This window comes from Dromiciops gliroides, chromosome 4 (genome assembly GCF_019393635.1).
Source record: "Dromiciops gliroides isolate mDroGli1 chromosome 4, mDroGli1.pri, whole genome shotgun sequence".
NCBI classification, from domain to species: domain Eukaryota; kingdom Metazoa; phylum Chordata; class Mammalia; order Microbiotheria; family Microbiotheriidae; genus Dromiciops; species Dromiciops gliroides.
In genome coordinates, this window is record NC_057864.1 from 149055685 (window position 1) to 149073481 (window position 17797).

At 41.0% G+C, this 17797-nt stretch overlaps 1 protein-coding gene across 1 annotated transcript in view; it reads right to left on the reverse strand.

Moving 5' to 3' along the window:
* DISC1 (DISC1 scaffold protein) overlaps positions 1–15640 on the reverse strand; it is a 531299-nt gene extending 515659 nt beyond the window's left edge. The window contains 1 exon segment of the mRNA XM_043999680.1: positions 15509–15640. Within this exon segment, the coding sequence (XP_043855615.1) occupies positions 15509–15608 (100 nt within the window). The 5' untranslated portion in view covers positions 15609–15640.
* Between the last annotated feature and the right edge of the window lie 2157 nt (positions 15641–17797).

Consider the following 17797-nt stretch of genomic DNA (forward strand, 5'->3'; position numbering starts at 1 on the left):
TTTGACTCAGCACAGCAAAATGCGGCCTTGCAGTCTCTATTAAGAAAAGGCTTGTCCCATGCAGATACCAAAACTTGCTTAAGAATCTATGCTAAGGGGCAGCTAGGTAGCGCAGTGGATAGAGCACCAGCCCTGGAGTTGGGAGTACCTGAGTTGAAATCCGACCTCAGACACTTAACACTTACTAGCTGTGTGACCCTGGGCAAGTCACTTAACCCCAATTGCCTCACTAAAAAAAAAAAAAAAGAAGAAGAAAAAGAATCTATGATAAGGGGGCAGCTAGGTGGCATAGTAGATAAAGCACAGGCCCTGGATTCAGGAAGACCTGAGTTCAAACTAGCTGTGTGACCCTAGGCAAGTCATTTAAACCCTGTTGCCCCGCAAAAAGAAGAAGAAGAAGAAGAATCTACAATAGATGTCTTTAGAGATTACTTTGTTCAATCAATCAACAAGCTATTTTGACATCAAATAAATTTGGGGGGTTTTGTTTTGGTTTGGTTTGGTTTTGCTTTGTTTTGTTTTTTACAGGGCAATGAGGGTTAAGTGACTTTGCTCAGGTCACACAGCTAGTTAAGTGTCGAATGTCTGATGCCAGATTTGAACTCAGGTCCTCCTGAATCCAGGGCCAGTGCTTTATCCACTGTGCCACCTAGGGGCCCCAGATAAGGTTTTAAAAAGGAAGATATATGTTTGTTGAATGTATGCACTAGTGACATAGAAGATATCCTTCATGAGGTCCAAATGAAAGGATTTTTTTAATGACAAGATTCTCTAAATGCTCCCTTGACTCCTAGAACACTATAAAGCCTCCTAAAGTAAAATATACATTAATGTAAAAAGAGATTTGTATAACCTTATATGATGGGAAAACATAGTGGATAAAAGAAGAAAAGCGCCCAAAGTATAACATACATCCTAAACACATTGCCCCACATTAACAACACTGACATATTCAAGAAGATGAATAAGAATCACCATAGGCACGTATAACCAGAAAGCTGGAGGGAATAAGGGACAAGCCTTGGGAAGAGAGGATATTTAGCAATAAAGGACGACAAATAGAAAATCAAAGTGGCACAACAAAAGTGCAGACAAAAAGAATAGGGAGAAGGTCTCCAGGATGCTCAATGGATCCTCTAGGGAGGGTTCAATATATGAGCAAGGGTCATGGAGGGTGGAAAGGCATGGAGAATCCACAATCCCCACAACTGAAGGCAGTACTCACATCAATGAAATCCAAAATCATTCACAAAGTCATGTATACATAAATTTCAAGCTGGAAGGGACCTACCTAAAAATCATCCAGACCAACTCCATTCATTTTACAGGTGAGATGTAGTTGGAAAGCCAGATCAGAGAACCTATCTAGTGACAAGGAAGAACAGAATTGTGGTGGGAAGGTAAATAAACATCCCAGGTCCCACTGATTGAATACATTAGGGACATGACTGGAAAAGTGGATGAAAGACACTTTCTAGTTCCTGTAATGGGGACGTTTACTGATGGAAAGGTTTTAGTCTAAGCTAAACTTTGTTTCTGGAATTCTTGGTTTTGGAGTGTAGACTTATTTTGGCACCCTAAGTTGTCATGGTAGTTATATATACATGCATTTTTACAGACATACACATATATACATAGATACACACATATTTAGTTTTACATTTGTTGATAATGAGTTAAAAATAGTCAATTATGGGACAGCTAGGTGGCACAGTGAATAGAGCACCAGCCCTGGATTCAGGAGTACCTGAGTTCAAATCCAGCCTCAGACCCTTAACACTTACTAGCTGTGTGACCCTGGGCAAGTCACTTAACCCCAATTGCCTCACTAAAAAAAAAAATAGTCAATTATACTTGTACAATCAATTTCATCATTTGTTGTTGTTATTGTTCAATCATGTCCAACTCTTCATGACCCCATGGACCATTTTGCGCCTGGGTTTTTCTTAACAAAGACAATGGAGTGGTTTGCCATTTCCTTCTCCAGTGGATTAAGGTAAACATAGGTTAAGTGACTTGCTCAGGGTCACACAACTAATAAGCATCTGAGGTCATATGAACTCAGGTCTTCCTGACCACTTAACCACCTAGCTGTCTCATATACCATACTAATATTATTGGGGCCCACTGAAATGCAGCATAAGAGAACAAGGGAGGATTTTCCTAGTCTGAGCCATATAGCCCACAAGTCTAGACTAGTGATAAAATCGTTATCTCTGCAAAAATGGAAGAAGCTGGGAAAAAGAGATTGTCAACTCTCTGAGAACCTTAGAGAGTTTGGTATTTCCCCTGCCCACAAGAACCCTCTGATGTTGAGTAAAACACATAACTACTCAGTAGAGGATGGGACTGTCTAGTGCACAGTCTTCATTGCTGATCCAGATCAGGCTAGTAGCTACAAAACCCACTGATAGGTTAAATAGTCAATCCAGGTGTAAAGAATTAATTGTTATTTGAGGTTTTTATGACCCCATCTTTTGGCTAGAATTTAAAAAAAAACCTCGGCACGCACTGGCCTCTGGGGCTCTGAAAAAGACATGGTACTCCACCCACTGGTTGTAGCCGTTGCCATGGCGCTGGCACCTCATGTCATCACCACTCCCTGACGCCTACATGGGCCTGGTAAAATTATAATGATTGGAAGCCTAGTGAGGGCAGTCATGTGACTGTCAGAGCAGCCAGCCAATTGGCTGGGGGCTGTGTATGAGCAGCCTGGGGTCTGCCAGTAAGAAAGGAGGAGATTCATCATTCTAGCTTGAAGCTGGAAGGCAACAGGACACTGCTTTGTGTTCTCAGCTGCTTCCTGGGTGGTGGTGTTGTACAGGTTGTATAATTTCCCTTTTCCGCATTTTATTTCCTTTCCCTTGATCCTACTGATCCTGTTTGTGTTTTGTTTTGTTTTGTTTTTAAGTTTGTTCTTGTTAAATAAATCCTGCTCTGTTTTGAGGGAGGCTGCCAGTCTCCTTCTTTGGCCCAATATTGTGGCAAGCCACCTAGCTAACACTCCCCAATTAAAAATTGGTCCCTACACAGGTAACTAAATAGCACCCACCATCACTTGACATATGGCAAAAGTCTAATTAAATCAGACATAAGACAGATAAGGTTTTGGGTTTATTTTTGTTGTTGGGGGGGGGTTGCGAGGCAATGGGGGTTAAGTGACTTGCCCAGGGTCACACAGCTGGTAAGTGTGTCAAGTGTCTGAGGCCAGATTTGAACTCAGGTCCTCCTGAATCCAGGGCCGGTGCTTTATCCACTGTGCCACCTAGCCACCTCCAGATAAGTTTTAATAGGGCTGTAGAGTGGAGAGGGAAGAGGTAATGAAACAACCAGAACACAGGGTATTTTCATGGATCCACTGGGGTCATCTGAGTGGTCAGAAGACGAAGAATGGGGGTACTTGACCCTTGGCAGGAGATGCAATAGCAGAAATATGGGGTGAATAAGAAACTTTATCTAAATAAGCTTTCTAAGCCAAGAACATTTGAACTAAGCCTGTGATTCCTTTTTTTTTTTAAAGCAACAAACATTTATTTTAGTTTTTCCAGCTACATGTAAGGGTACTTTTCAACATTCATTTTCATAAAATTTAAAGTTCCAAATTTTTTCCCTCCCTCCCTCCCTTTCCTCCCCCCTCCACAAGATTGCAACCAGGTTATATATGTACAATCCACAAGTGTTCTTTTTGTCAGTTCTTTCTATGGGGGTGGATAGTAAGTTTCCTCACTAATTCCTTGGGATTATCTTAGATCATTGCATTGCTGAGGGTAGTTAAGTCATTCACAATTGCTCATTGAACAATACTGCTGTCACTATGTACAATGTCCTCCCGGCTCTGCTCACTTCACTATACATCGATGTTCATTAGTCTTTCCAGGTTTTTCCAGGGGGTCATCTTGTTTGTCATTTCCTATAGCACAAGACCATTCTACCACATTAATATAGCACAGCTTCTTCCATCATTCCTCAATTGATGGACATTCCCTTGATTCTCAATTCTTAGCCTCTACAAAGAGTTGCTATAAATGTTTTTTGTACAATTTTCCCCCTTTTCTCTTTTTCATGATTACTATTGTTAACTGTTTCCCTTCCATCCTATTCCCTTCCCCATGATATTTATTCTATTATCCATCTTCTTTCATCCTATCACTCTTCAAAATGGATTTGCTTCTGTCCCCTCCCCCACTCTGCCCTTCCTTCTTTTGCCCCTCTCTCTTTATCCTCTTCCCCTCCTATTTTCCTGCAGGGTTAGAAAGATTACTCTACCCAATTGAGTGTGTACATTATTCCCTCCTGGGGCCAATTCTAATGAGATTGAGGTGTTTGAGCCAATTCTGATGAGTGTTAGGTTCATTTACTGCCCAGATTAAATAGATTACTCCACCCAGTTGGGTATGTGTATGTGTTATTCCCTCCTTGAGGCACCTCCGATGAATTTAAGGGATTTAAGCCTTTTCTGATGAGTGTAAAATTCATTTACTGCCCTGCTCCTCTGCCATCTCTTCCCCCACTCCATAAGCCTTTTCCTGTTTCTTTCATGTAGGATTTCACCTCTGCCCTTCCCCCTCCCCCAGTGCATTCCTCTCACCCCTCAATTTAACCCTTAAGATGTCATTACCTAGCTATTTGACACAGTGGACAAAGCACCACCCCTGGGCCCAGGGGGATCCCAGCCAAAACCTGGCCTCAGACACAAGACAGTCAACCACTGTATGACCCCAGGCATGTCCCCCAACTCCAATCTTTTATAGTTCTCTAGGGTCTTGTATTTAAAAGTCAAATTTGCCATTCAGTTCAGGTCTTTTCATCACAAATATCTGAAAGTCTTTTTCATTAAAGTCCCATTTTTTTCCTCTGAAAGATTATGATGAGTTTTGCTGGGTAGGTGATTCTTGGTTGTAATCCCAATTCCTTTGCCCTCTGGAATATCATATTCCATGCCCTCTGGTCCTGTAATGTAGAAGCTGCTAGATCTTGTGCTATCCTGACTGGGGCTCCACAGTACTTGAATTCTTTCTTTTTGGCAGCTTGCAATATTTTCTCTTTGACCTGAGAGCTCTGGAATTTGGCTATAACATTCCTAGGAGTTTTCCTTTTGGGATCTCTTTCTGGAGGTGATCAGTGGATTCTTTCAATTTCTATTTTAGCTTCTTCTTCTAGAATTTCAGGGCAATTTTCCCTGAAAATATCTTGGAAGATGATGTCTAAGCTCTTTCCTTGATCATGGTTTTCAGGTAGACCAATAATTTTCAAATTATCTCTCCTGAACCTATTTTTGAGGTCAGCAGTTTTTCCCAGAAGATACTTCACATTGCCCTCTATTTTTTTATTCATTTGGATTTGCTTTATTGTGTCTTGGTTTCTCATAAAGTCACTGGTTTCCATTTGTTCAATCCTCATTCTTAGGCAATTATTTTCATCAAAGAGCTTTTCCATTTGGCTTTTCAAGCTGTTGACTTTTTTCTCATGTCTTTCCTGCATCACCCTCATTTCTCTTTCCATTTTTTCCTCTACCTCTCTACCTTTATCTCCAGAGTTCTTTTTGAGTGCCTCTATGTCCTGAAACCAATTCATATTTTTCTTGGAAGCTTTAGATATAGGGGCCCTGATGTTGACATCTTCCTCTGAGGGTGCACCTCAGTCTTCCTTGTTACTGAAGAAACTTTTTATGGTCCTCACCTTTCTCTGTTGGCTCATCTTGCCTTTCTTTTACTTGACTTTTAGCTCCTTAAAGTGGGGCACTGTTTCCAGGCTGCAATATCCCAAGCTTCAGAAGTCCCAGGTTGGGGCAGCTAGGTGGAACAGTGGATAGAGCACCAGCCCTGGAGTCAGGAGGACCTGAGTTCAAATCGGACCTCAGACACTTAACACTTACTAGCTGTGTGACCCTGGGCAAGTCACTTAACCCCAATTGCCTCACACACAAAAAAGTCACAGGTGGTATGACTTAAGGAGGATCAGGTTCTTCACTCGTCTGGCCTGTTTCCTGGTCCGTAGATGACCCCAGACCAACTTGCTAATCAACCAGCTTTGTGTGTTGTGGTTGTTAGCTCCAATGAGCCTGTGCCCCTCCCCAACCTGGGCCACTGCTACTCAAACCTACCTCCTGGTTCTCAGCAGGGTTGAAAAATCCAAGTTCTGCCTCAGCACCAGCATAGACCCCTGTAGTTTCCCCCCTGCCCAGGGCTCAGCCCTCTCACCAGACTGTGAGCTTAGTTCCAGATGACACTGGCGCTTCAGCTGATCCGGAGGCTCTGGGGGGTCTCCTTCTCTGGTGAGGCCTTCCTGGGACTGGATCTCTGTCAGGGTGACTGTGGGGTTGGGCACCACTCCTGTCTCAGCACAGCAGCTCCCTCCTTCTGATATTCCAAGCTATTCTTGGTTAGAAGATGATTTCAGCACATTCTTCTGTGAGTTTTGCTGCTCTAGGCATTTTCCTATGGCATTATTTGAATGGTTTTTTGAGCGATCATGTCATGAGTTTGAGAGCTCACTAAAAGCCTACTATTCTTTACTCCAGCCTTCATCTGATCAAAACCATGGTGAGAAACACAGCTACAACATGACTATGGATAAATTTCTGGCACATACAAGAATGAAATCACACAGGATTTCATATCCAGCAGTTTTTCTAAGTGAGAATAAGCAGAGGAAACTGGGTCAAAGGCTGAGCTAGGTAATCTCCAAGATCTCTTACAATTGTCTATGATTCTATTATTCTGCCAAATAAGCCATCAGTCGGCAAGTGGCACAGACTGGTTCAGTGGTATTTATTTCCTAGGATATCAGAGATTATGGAATTAGAGCTGGAAGGGACCTCAAAAATCAGTTAGTCTGACCTCTTCATTTAACATAAAAAAACTAAGAATAAAAGAAATTAATTTATTGATATGCCTAAGGTCATATAGGTAGTGAATAATATGAGGTTGACATGAATCCATTTGGAGACAATCATTTAAACAACAGAGAACTTTTGAAAAGAAGAAAATAGGAGCCTCCAGAGTATATACATGTATAAAGGTAGCCTGCAAAAGAGACTGCAAGAAAAATCTAGAACACTCTTTATATATATATATATATATATATATGTGTGTGTGTGTGTGTGTGTGTATGTATGTATATGTATGTATATGTATATGTGTGTATGTATACACACACATACATACATACATACATGCATGCATACATACATGCATATATATGAGCAATATCATCTATGGTTATCTAAAATAATTCATGTATAATATTTATTATATATTATAATATTTATAACCATTTATTCAAATAGTTTTATGTTACTAATTTAATCTATTGATTATTATAATTTATTAAACTTAATAATTTCTTTATTTTAATATTATAATATCTCAAACTATTTGTCAGACCTTATTTCAGTGGAACTATTTTCTAGAATTTACTTCAAAACAACTATTTATTTCTCAGAACTATCATCCCATTATTTTTTCATCGGTTAGTTTATCATGATCTAGGTGCATCAATAACATTGGCTGAATATTGGTAGTACAATCTGTTCCAGTTCTGTTCCATTATGTGCACCTGTTCTTGGCAGGAGCTAAGGAATTCTAGAAGGCTACTCCCTAAATTCATGCTAGGTTACCATTTAACCCTCACTTACCCTCACAGTAGCATAGCTGAGATTTAAACCAAACTCCTTTAACTCTGAATCAACTTGTTCTATTTCATTTGAGCTCTGGTCTAGGAGTCAGGAGACTTGTGTTCTCCTCCCTCCATCCCACTAATAAGCCCTGTGAACCTGAAGAAGTTATTTAACTTCTATTAGCTTTAGTCACCTCATCTCCAAAATGAAGATAATAATAGCTTACTAATGCCTGAAAGTGAGGAGCTAGACCAGTTGATCTCTTGAGATCTCTTTCTGCTCTAAATTCAATGATTTGATTATTCTGACTTTCAATGACTAATCAGAATTGGAAGGGACCTCAGAAATTATCTAGTTCAACCCATTCTTGAACAAGAACACTCCTAAAACATTTTTACAAGTGGTTGTCTGGCCCCTAATTGAAGATGCCCAATGATGAGAAATAAGGGAGTCCTTCCTACTTTCAGATACCTCTAATTGTTAAGGACATTTTCCTTCAACTGAGCAAAAAACCTCTGTGGCACAAACAATGTCTACTAGAATCCCTATCAGAAAGTATGAGATGGTTTTTCTTAAGGCCCTATCCCATGTAAGCTAGGCTGGCGTTTTCTTAAAAGATAGTGAGGGGCAGCTAGATGGTGCAGTGGATAGAGCACCGGCCCTGGAGTCAGGAGTACCTGAGTTCAAATCTGGCCTCAGACACTTGACACTTACTAGCTGTGTGACCCTGGGCAAGTCACTTAACCCCAATTGCCTCACTTAAAAAAAAAAATTTCTACTTTAAAAAAAGGGGCAGCTAGGTGGCGCAGTGGATAGAGCACCGGCCCTGGAGTCAGGAGTACCTGAGTTCAAATCTGGCCTCAGACACTTGACACTTACTAGCTGTGTGACCCTGGGCAAGTCACTTAACCCCAATTGCCTCACTTAAAAAAAAAAATTTCTACTTTAAAAAAAGGGGCAGCTAGGTGGCGCAGTGGATAGAGCACCGGCCCTGGAGTCAGGAGTACCTGAGTTCAAATCTGGCCTCAGACACTTGACACTTACTAGCTGTGTGACCCTGGGCAAGTCACTTAACCCCAATTGCCTCACTTAAAAAAAAATTTCTACTTTAAAAAAAGGGGCAGCTAGGTGGCGCAGTGGATAGAGCACCGGCCCTGGAGTCAGGAGTACCTGGGTTCAAATCCGGCCTCAGACACTTAACACTTACTAGCTGTGTGACCCTGGGCAAGTCACTTAACCCCAATTGCCTCACTAAAAACAAACAAAACAACAACAACAACAACAACAACAAAAAGATAGTGAAATGGGTGGCAGCTAGGTGGCACAGTGGATAGAGCACCGGCCCTGGAGTCAGGAGTACCTGGGTTCAAATCCAGCCTCAGACACTTGACACTTACTAGCTGTGTGACCCTGGGCAAGTCACTTAACCCTCACTGCCCCACCAAAAAAATCAAAAACAAAAACAACAAACAACAAACAAAAAGATTTAATTGTTCTAAGGCTTAAACCACTAAGCAAAAAAAAAAAAAAAGCCAGCACACAAGATGTCCAGAACTCAAGCTTTAGAAATTCTTCCTACTAATGTGGCACTATGGCAAGAATTCAGAGGCAGAAAAGCTATGCACAACTGAATCAATACTGTATCCTTGCTGAGGATGCAATAACATACTAGTACTAGTATTCTATTAGCCTAGTATCCTGAGTATCCAATAATATATTATAAAATACATTTAGTAATTAGGTTATGTTACTATGTAAACTTCCTTTTAGTAACTGTTAAATGATCTATGGGTATCTCATTTAGTTTTCATACTGAATTGGAACCACCAGACAAGCCCCAGTCTGGCTTGGCATAGAACATTCTCCCCTCTGAAACTTCTACCCATTGCTTCTAGTTGTACCATATGGAGCCCAGCTAAAATACTTTAATCCCTCTTTCATGTGGTAATCCCTAAACTGCTTAAAAACAGTTTTCATGAAGAATTAAGAACTATTCAAAGGATATAAATAGGCAGTTTTCAGAAGAAGAAATCAATAAACATACAAACAAATGTTCACAATAACTAATAATTAAAGAAATACAAATTAAAACATGTCTGAGGTACCACTTCACATCTATCAAATTGGCAACATTGATTTTTTAAAAAGCACTGTTGGCAGAACAGTGAATTGGCTCAGAAATTCTGGAAAGCAATTCATAAATATACCTAAAAATCTATTAAACTGTGAAATCCTTTGACCTAGTGATACCACTACTAGGTCTATGCACCCAAAGAGATTAAAGAAAGAAGAAAGGGACCTATATGCACAAAAATACTTATAGCAGCTCTTTTTGTGGTAGCAAAGAATGGAAACTAAGGAGGTGTTTATCAATTGGAGAATAGCTGAACAAGTTATGGTATATGTATCTAATGGGATGCTATTGTGCTATTAAACCATGACGAAAGATTGGTTTTAGAAAGCCTTGGGAAGATTTTTGCAAATAGATACAAAATAAAGTGAACAGAACCAAGACAAAAATTTCTACAATAACAACAATGCTATAAAGACTAACAATTATAGAAGACTTAGAAAGTCTTGTCAACACAATGACCAACCACAATTCCAGAGGAATCATGATAAAAATGCTATCTGCTTCTAGATTGAGAAGTGATGGACTCAGAGAACAAATTGAACCATATTTGGGAGGGCACAGATAATGCAGGAGTTTGTTTTGCTTGACTATACATATTTGTAATGGGTGTTGTTTGTTCTTTCTTAATGGATGGGGAAGCTAAGAGGTGGGAGAGAATTTGGAACCTTCCCTTCAATTGATCTTATAATGGTAAGTTTCACAATCCCCTTACTCTCCAGTTAATAGAATATAGGCTCCTTAAGAATAGGTACTTTTAGGGGGCGGCTAGGTGGCGCAGTGGATAAAGCACCAGCCCTGGATTCAGGAGTACCTGAGTTCAAATCCGGCCTCAGACACTTGACACTTACCAGCTGTGTGACCCTGGGCAAGTCACTTAACCCCCATTGCCCCGCAAAAAAAAAAAAAAAAAGAATAGGCACTTTTGCATGTGTCTCCAGTACCTAGCATAGTACCTGGCACACAGAAAGCACTTAATAAGTGTTAATTGATTGATTGTTTTTCCCTTTCTCTGGATATGTTCCAATATGTCAACATCCTTTCTAAAATATGCTGACCCAAACTGGATATAAAAATCAAGATCTGGCTTGACCTGAACACATCTGGTACTATAAACCGATCACGACTATTTTTGTGGACACGTGGTTTCTATTAATGTAGCAGACTAAGATCATGTTATCTAAAAATCCTCAACTGTACCAGCCTCTATTCCAGGAGTGTCAAACTTAAGGATGACAGTAGCAGCGGAACTCCTGACCAAGTAAAGCAAGCGAGAACCAGATTAAAATATAATTGGGAAATGTTTAACAAAATAAATAACAATATAATAGAACATATATAGTGTTAATATGTGGTTTTCTAAATCAATATGTAGCTGTAGACCCCATTTCTATTTGAGTTTGACACCACTGTTGTAGCCCATATTTCTCCCTCCTATCCATAAGGATGAATTAAGGGAAAAGTGTTTATTAAATAATTATTATGTGATTACTACAGGTACTATACTAAGCACTTGTATGTAAAAAACAAAAACAAAAATTGGTCAAGCACTTGCTAAATTCAGGTATGGTATATCTGTGTCATTGTTTTAAAAATACTTAACCTGAGGAGAAAGAGAGAAAGGAGGGGGGGGGGAAGAGAGGGAGGAAGGAAGGAAGGAAGGAAGGAAGAGAGGGAGGGAGGGAGGGAAGAAGCAGGCAGGAAGGCAGGAAGGAAGGAAGAGGGAGGGAGAAAGGATGAAAAAGAGAAAAAAGAAAGATTTACATTAGCAAGAGATTTGACCAAGTAATGGCTAATAACAATACCTCCCATAGCTCTAGTATTTGAGTCTTATAAGATGTTTTCATCACAATAATGCTGTGAGGTTGGAGTGTAAGTATAGAACTATAACTAGGAATGCTTTTACCTGGTAGGAGGGCATAGTGGTGGAAGCAGGCTAGATTAGAGGTATCAAACTCAAGGGGCAGAAGGCAGCCTGCAAAACTCCTGAGTGTGACCCAGATCAGAATAAAATATGATTAAGAAATGTTTAACAAAGTAAATAAAAAATACAATACAACACAGATAATCTTAATTTGTGGTTTTCTTAGTCAATGTACAGTCCACAGGGATTTATTTCTATTTGAATTTGACACCACTGGCATAGAGGGAAGTCTGACTGCAAATGCAGAGATGGAGCAGCCAGTTCCCCCAAAAGAACCATTTGAACCCTCACAAGGTAAGGCAATTCAAAAGAGAACACCACAGCAAGAAGCCCTAGGTATGGGGCCAGATGAGGGATACTGGATGTACATGGGATATGACCCATCAGGAGACTGACAGGCCTGACAGACAGATACAGCAGTCAAAGGGAGGAAAGGAAAAGTGTGTGTGTGTGTGTGGGGGGTGTACACATATACACACACATACACATACACACACATATATGTATGACCAAAGTCATACAGCCATTAGGTATGGATTGTATTATTCATAAAGGTATAGACTCAAATTTTTACTAAATCAAATTTGCCTTTCCTTATTATTCCAAATTATTGAGGGTTTTCTTTAGCACAGAATAACTGTATACATAGTATATACATAGTATGCATAGCATACATAGCACAGTAATAACAGTATAACCTTTTCGACATCATGTGAAAGCTTAACATTTCTCTTGTTGTTGTTCAGTCATTTGAGTTGTATCTGACCTTTCATGACCCCATTTGGGGTTTTCTTTGCAAAGATAGTGGAATGGTTTGCCATTTCCTTCTCCGACTCATTTGACAGATAAGGAAACTGAGACAAACAGGTTTAAGTGACTTGCCCAAGGTCACAGAGCTAGTAAGTGTCTGAGTGTCATGTTTCTTTACACACACTTTGAGGAGATGCTCCATAATCAATCATTTGCCTTAATGAATGTATAAAAAATGAACTGGTTAACTGGTTCTTAATAGCTAATTTATATAACCAGTGATAACACCAATATGAAGAGTATTATGCCTATCGCTTATGATAGAGATGGACTAGATTCACTCTGTGAGTCTTGTCAAGGCAGTATTTATTACTTGAAGTGTTCTTTGCTGTCTGTGTTTGGGAGGAGGGTGTGTGTGATGGGAAGAGGAGGAGAAGCAGAGGAAGGACCATGGAATATAGAGATCTTAGAGATCAAATCCAACCCCCTCATGTTACAAATGAGGAAGCTGAGAAACAGAGAAGTTTAGGTGACTTGCCCAAAATCACACAGCTAGTAAATGACTCAGTTCCTCTGTCTCTAAATCTAGAATGGTTTCACTGTGCCACACTGGCTGTGGGTCAGCTGAGGCCACTTCTGGGATCAAAGCACTGGAAAGGGGCCTTACACAAAGTTTTGCTTAGGAAACCAGAATGCAAACTGGCTGATTATAATCACAACAAAAATAATGGTCTGATGCTTCCTTTCATGAAAGCAACTCTGGATTGGTGGCTATTTTTGCGCTCAGAAATTCTAAGTTTGTTCTGTTTTGATCTTTACAACATTTTAAACATCTCATTGTACCTAGCCTCTGCCTTGTAAGCTTTTGACCAAAAAGTCATCAAATAAAATTCTGGAATAGATAAGTCAAATTTCATCTATTTTTCAAGCCAAAAAAAATTTAACAAAATCACCTCAAGCATAATGGGAGAAACAACCTGATAGATTATAACTAACGGTGCTTTCTTTTCTAAGTTGTTCTATTGAGAATTGCTTCCCCAACCCAAACCAGGAACTGTCATTTCCTGTGTCAAGCACAGTCATATCTGTAATGCCTTTCTGCCCTATCAGTTTCTAAATATTCACTAAGTGCTAAATTTATATAACCTCCTGTGATATGTTGCAGTTTCTGCCACTTCCTTGATAATCCATATTAATCACTAAGACTGGGTTCCTTAGAACCTAAGATTCAAGCATCCCTTAGTTTAAAACTACAATTGGAAAAGGGAGCTGTTCTGAATTCAAATCCTACCAAGTCACCTAACTTCTCTGAATCTCAGGGTCTCCATCTATAAAATGAGAATAATAATGGCACCACTCTCACAGGATTGTTGTAAGGATCAAATGAGAAAATGTATGTAAAGTACTTTGCAAACCTTCAAATGACTGTTATTTCTGATAGTCTATCATCTAGACTTTTCAATAAATTGAACTGGCCTTGCATTATTTATTATTTCATTATGTCAGTCAGCTAACATTTATTAAGCTGCTGTTATGTGCCAGGCACTATGCTAAGCTCTGGAGATAGAAATGCAAAAATCAATCCCTGCTCTCAAGGAGCTCACAGTCTAATGAGTGAGACAACATGCACACAACAGTGTACAAACAAGATATGTATGTGTGTATATCTATATCTATCTATTTTTATATGTGTGTGTGTGTGTGTGTGTGTGTGTGTGTGTGTGTGTGTGTATATATGAGGGAGAGAGAAAGGATAAATTGACGAGAGTCTCAGTAGGAAATCACTGATTAAGGAGCACTGGGAAAGGCTTCTTGCAAAAGGTGACACTCAAATTGGTACTTAAAAGAAACGAAGGAAAACAAAGGTGAGGTGTGGGAGCCTTCCGAGCATGCAGAAGAGCCAGAGAAAGCACTCCGAGTTCAAGATGGAGGTTTTATTGCAGGATAGTATAACCATAACCATTTTAGCATCATCTGAAAGTTTAAAATTCCTTTGTGGATATTTTCAGAAGGAATTGATCTGAGTTCATTGAATTCTTCAGAACTAATAGGCTACCTTAATGAATGTAATATCACCATTTGTGTTAACAGTGTTAATCTTACCACCTGTTAGGGACTCCTTTAGTGAACCCTGGCAGGCAGTATGTAGTGCTGCTAAATCAGATGTGGCCCTGCGTTAAATTATGTTGCCCGGTATAGGGGTAGGTGACAGGGCTACAATCTCTCAATCATCCCCCTTCCCAGCCCTTACTTTCCCGTTCTCCTCATTTTCCTAGCCTGACTTCATGATCAAACAGCTGGTAGAAATGGGGCCCCAGAAATAAAAGGGTAGTTGAGAACCTTTCTTGCTGATCGGGCAGAAATCGGGGAATCTCCTACCTCCTTCCTAGTACTACTGTACTGCTAAGTCCAGAGAGCCCTGCCCCCACGGCAGCTGCCGTGACGTTGGGAAGTTGGGGGCTCTATGCACTGAGAGCTCTTGTCCCGTCAGTTTCCTGCAATTGATCTAAACGAAAACAAACCCCGAAGCAGTTCCCGGGTTAATATGAAAAGCCACACACCCACTCGAACGGCTGTAAGGGCTGTGGGCAGGGACCCAGTCCAGCCCCGATCCGAAACCACGTTGATTTACAAAACAGCCTACCAGAGCACAGAGAGTTCCCTCCTTCTCTTGTTCTTAAACCAAATAAATAAATAAACATGCACTAGTCGGGGAAGGGAGCTTTGGTCCTGGGGACCAGGAGACGGACAGACATGGAACTCTCAGTTTGACTCTATATTTATCCTTAGGCACGGCCTTCATCCACTCTGTGCCTCAGTTTCTCCCCACTGTAATGGGGCGATTTGAGTTGCGGTCGTTAATCTTCACTACTTCCTGTATGTCAACTAATTCTCTACACCCACCCCAGCCCCAAAACCTACAAGCCAGTTTCAGTTCTCTGCTCTGCTCTGATCCCTCCCTGAAGACGGGATGTGAAAGTCTCTACCCCGACCCCCTGATAGTCCCGGGGAGGGGAGACGGGCGAAAGAAGCTGGAGGAACCCTGTTCGAAGCTCTGTCCTCGGTAGCTATGGAAGTCTCTTACCAGGGCTATGACCCCCGCTGTTGCTTCTGCCGCTGCCCCTCAGTTGTTCGGGGGGCTCGCCCCAGGCGGCCGGGGCACCCCGCTGCCCCCTGCCCAGCATCGATCCTCCCTCCGAGCTCTGCTACCCCCGCGGCTTCCTCTCCACCCCGGCCAGAGCTCCGCGAGTGGAAGGGGGGGTGGGGAGGGGGGTGGGCTCCAACCCCGCTGGGCTCCTCCTCCTCTTCTCCTGCGCTCTGTCTGCACAGTCTGCTCCCCTAGAGAGACCCAGGCCTGGCTCTTCAGAGGCGCATGAAACCAGAGCCTGGAGGGAAGTGGTGAAAGGAGAGGGGTAGGGGACAGCAAGGAGACTTCTTCCTTCTCTTTCTCCCAGGACCGTTATTTCCGTGAAGTTGCAGAGCTCTCTACGCTCCCCAAGCCCCTCTTGAGCCTTCCCCAACACCCAGAGGCTAAGGAGTTTTCCGCTGGTGGGGGCTTCTTCGAGGCTTCTGAAAGTTTGGTTTCTGCTTTCACTCAAACACTGCGCTTTGAACCTAGGAAGAGAAGAGGTTGGATAAGAGAACTATGATAAAGAATTTAAGGAATATGAAGTCTATGGCATGGAGAATAAAAGGGAATTCACACCCCTCCTCCCTTCCAAATTTTGGGAAGGGTAAAAACATCAGTGTGTGAGATAGGGAGGAAATTTCGCAGAAAGAATGATTAATTGAATGGAGGGGGGAACCTTTATATTAAGCACCTTCATTGTGCCAGTGATAGCGTAGCTTCCTCACTTGACAGTCCACTAGAGATCTAGTCCCCATCCTTAGGTGCTAGGTACTGGTGATTCAAATACAAAAATAAGACTATGTCTGCCCTCAAAGAGCTTACTCAAGTAATAATAATAGTGGGGAGTCACACACATAGGGGAGTCATAGGCAGAGAAGGGAGGTTTTGTCTGAGAAGTCACTTGAATGGTTTCCAAGGACCTATGATGAAAAATGCTATTCACCTCCAGAGAGAGAACTGATGAATTCTGCCTGCAGATAGAGGCATATTTTTTCACTTTATTTTTCTGTGCATGGATGTTTTCTTTTGCATTGTGGCTAACATGGAAATCTACTTTGCATGACTTCACATATATAATCCATATATTGCTTGCCTTCTCAAGATCTGGGGGAGAGACCAGAGGGAAGAAGAGAATTTGGACCTCGATTTTTTTTTAAAAGGAATGTTTTAAAAAAGTTAATGTAAGTGGGAAATAGGAAATAAAATATATATTTAAAAAAAAAAAGAAAAAGAACGATTGGTAGTGGATGGCCATGTCCTTTCCCAGAACCAATGATAGCACTAATTTGATCACAGTTCCCAGAGCAAGAAATGGCAAAACATGCCCAGATGTCTGGTTTGGATGAATTTGAGCATGCTAGATTGAGTCAGTTAGTTGAGTTTGTACTTACAAATCAAGAGCTGAATCCCAGGACAGAGCTCCAAGGTTCGGTGGGTTAACTCACCTAGGAAAGGAGGCTTGGTTTCTTTTCCAAAGGAGGGTACTGTTCCAGGTGGGAGAAGGAAACAGTGGCAAGATAATGGCAAGATGGGAAGAAGAAGGTAGAATGGAAGAAATGGTATTGGTAGTAGCAGCTCCATAATGAAAGTAACCCTAACAAAATTCAGGCATCTGAATTCTCATCAATTCCCCACTGTTGTTAGGGTGGGCCCATCACTACCCCAGGTTACCTCTGCTTAATTAAGCAGAAACACTCAGGGTTATTTGTTTCTTCAAACACGAGTGAGTATGGGCAGTGGGACACATAAAGATATGGGCCATGTGATAACGCAGTTGGGTGAATTCAGAACTAGCTGACTAGACCCCCAAAACAGTGATAAGGATGTCTGTGCCACATTGGAGGGAGGTCTCAAGTAGAGTCCCCAAGTCCTTGGCTTTGTGCCATTCTAATCAAAGACATTAAGGATGGCATGGATAACACAGTTGTAAAAGTTGCAGATGGCACGTCAAAGAGAGCAACAGCTAACATGTTGAAAAACAAAAAAATCCAAAAAGGTTTCAATAGGATAGAGTAATAGCTGAATCCAATCAAATAAAATATAACAGGGATAAATGAAAAGCATTGGCTTTAATGATGTAAAAAGATGTGAAGGTTTTAGAACAATGATGTCCAACTCAAAAAGAAATGGTGGCTTCTTAAGCTGAGGGTTGTTACCCCATATGGTGTCAAACAACTGAATGAAAAATTGAAAAATTTGACAGTAAATGTTTGATTTGTACATCTTTTTATGTACCCATATACC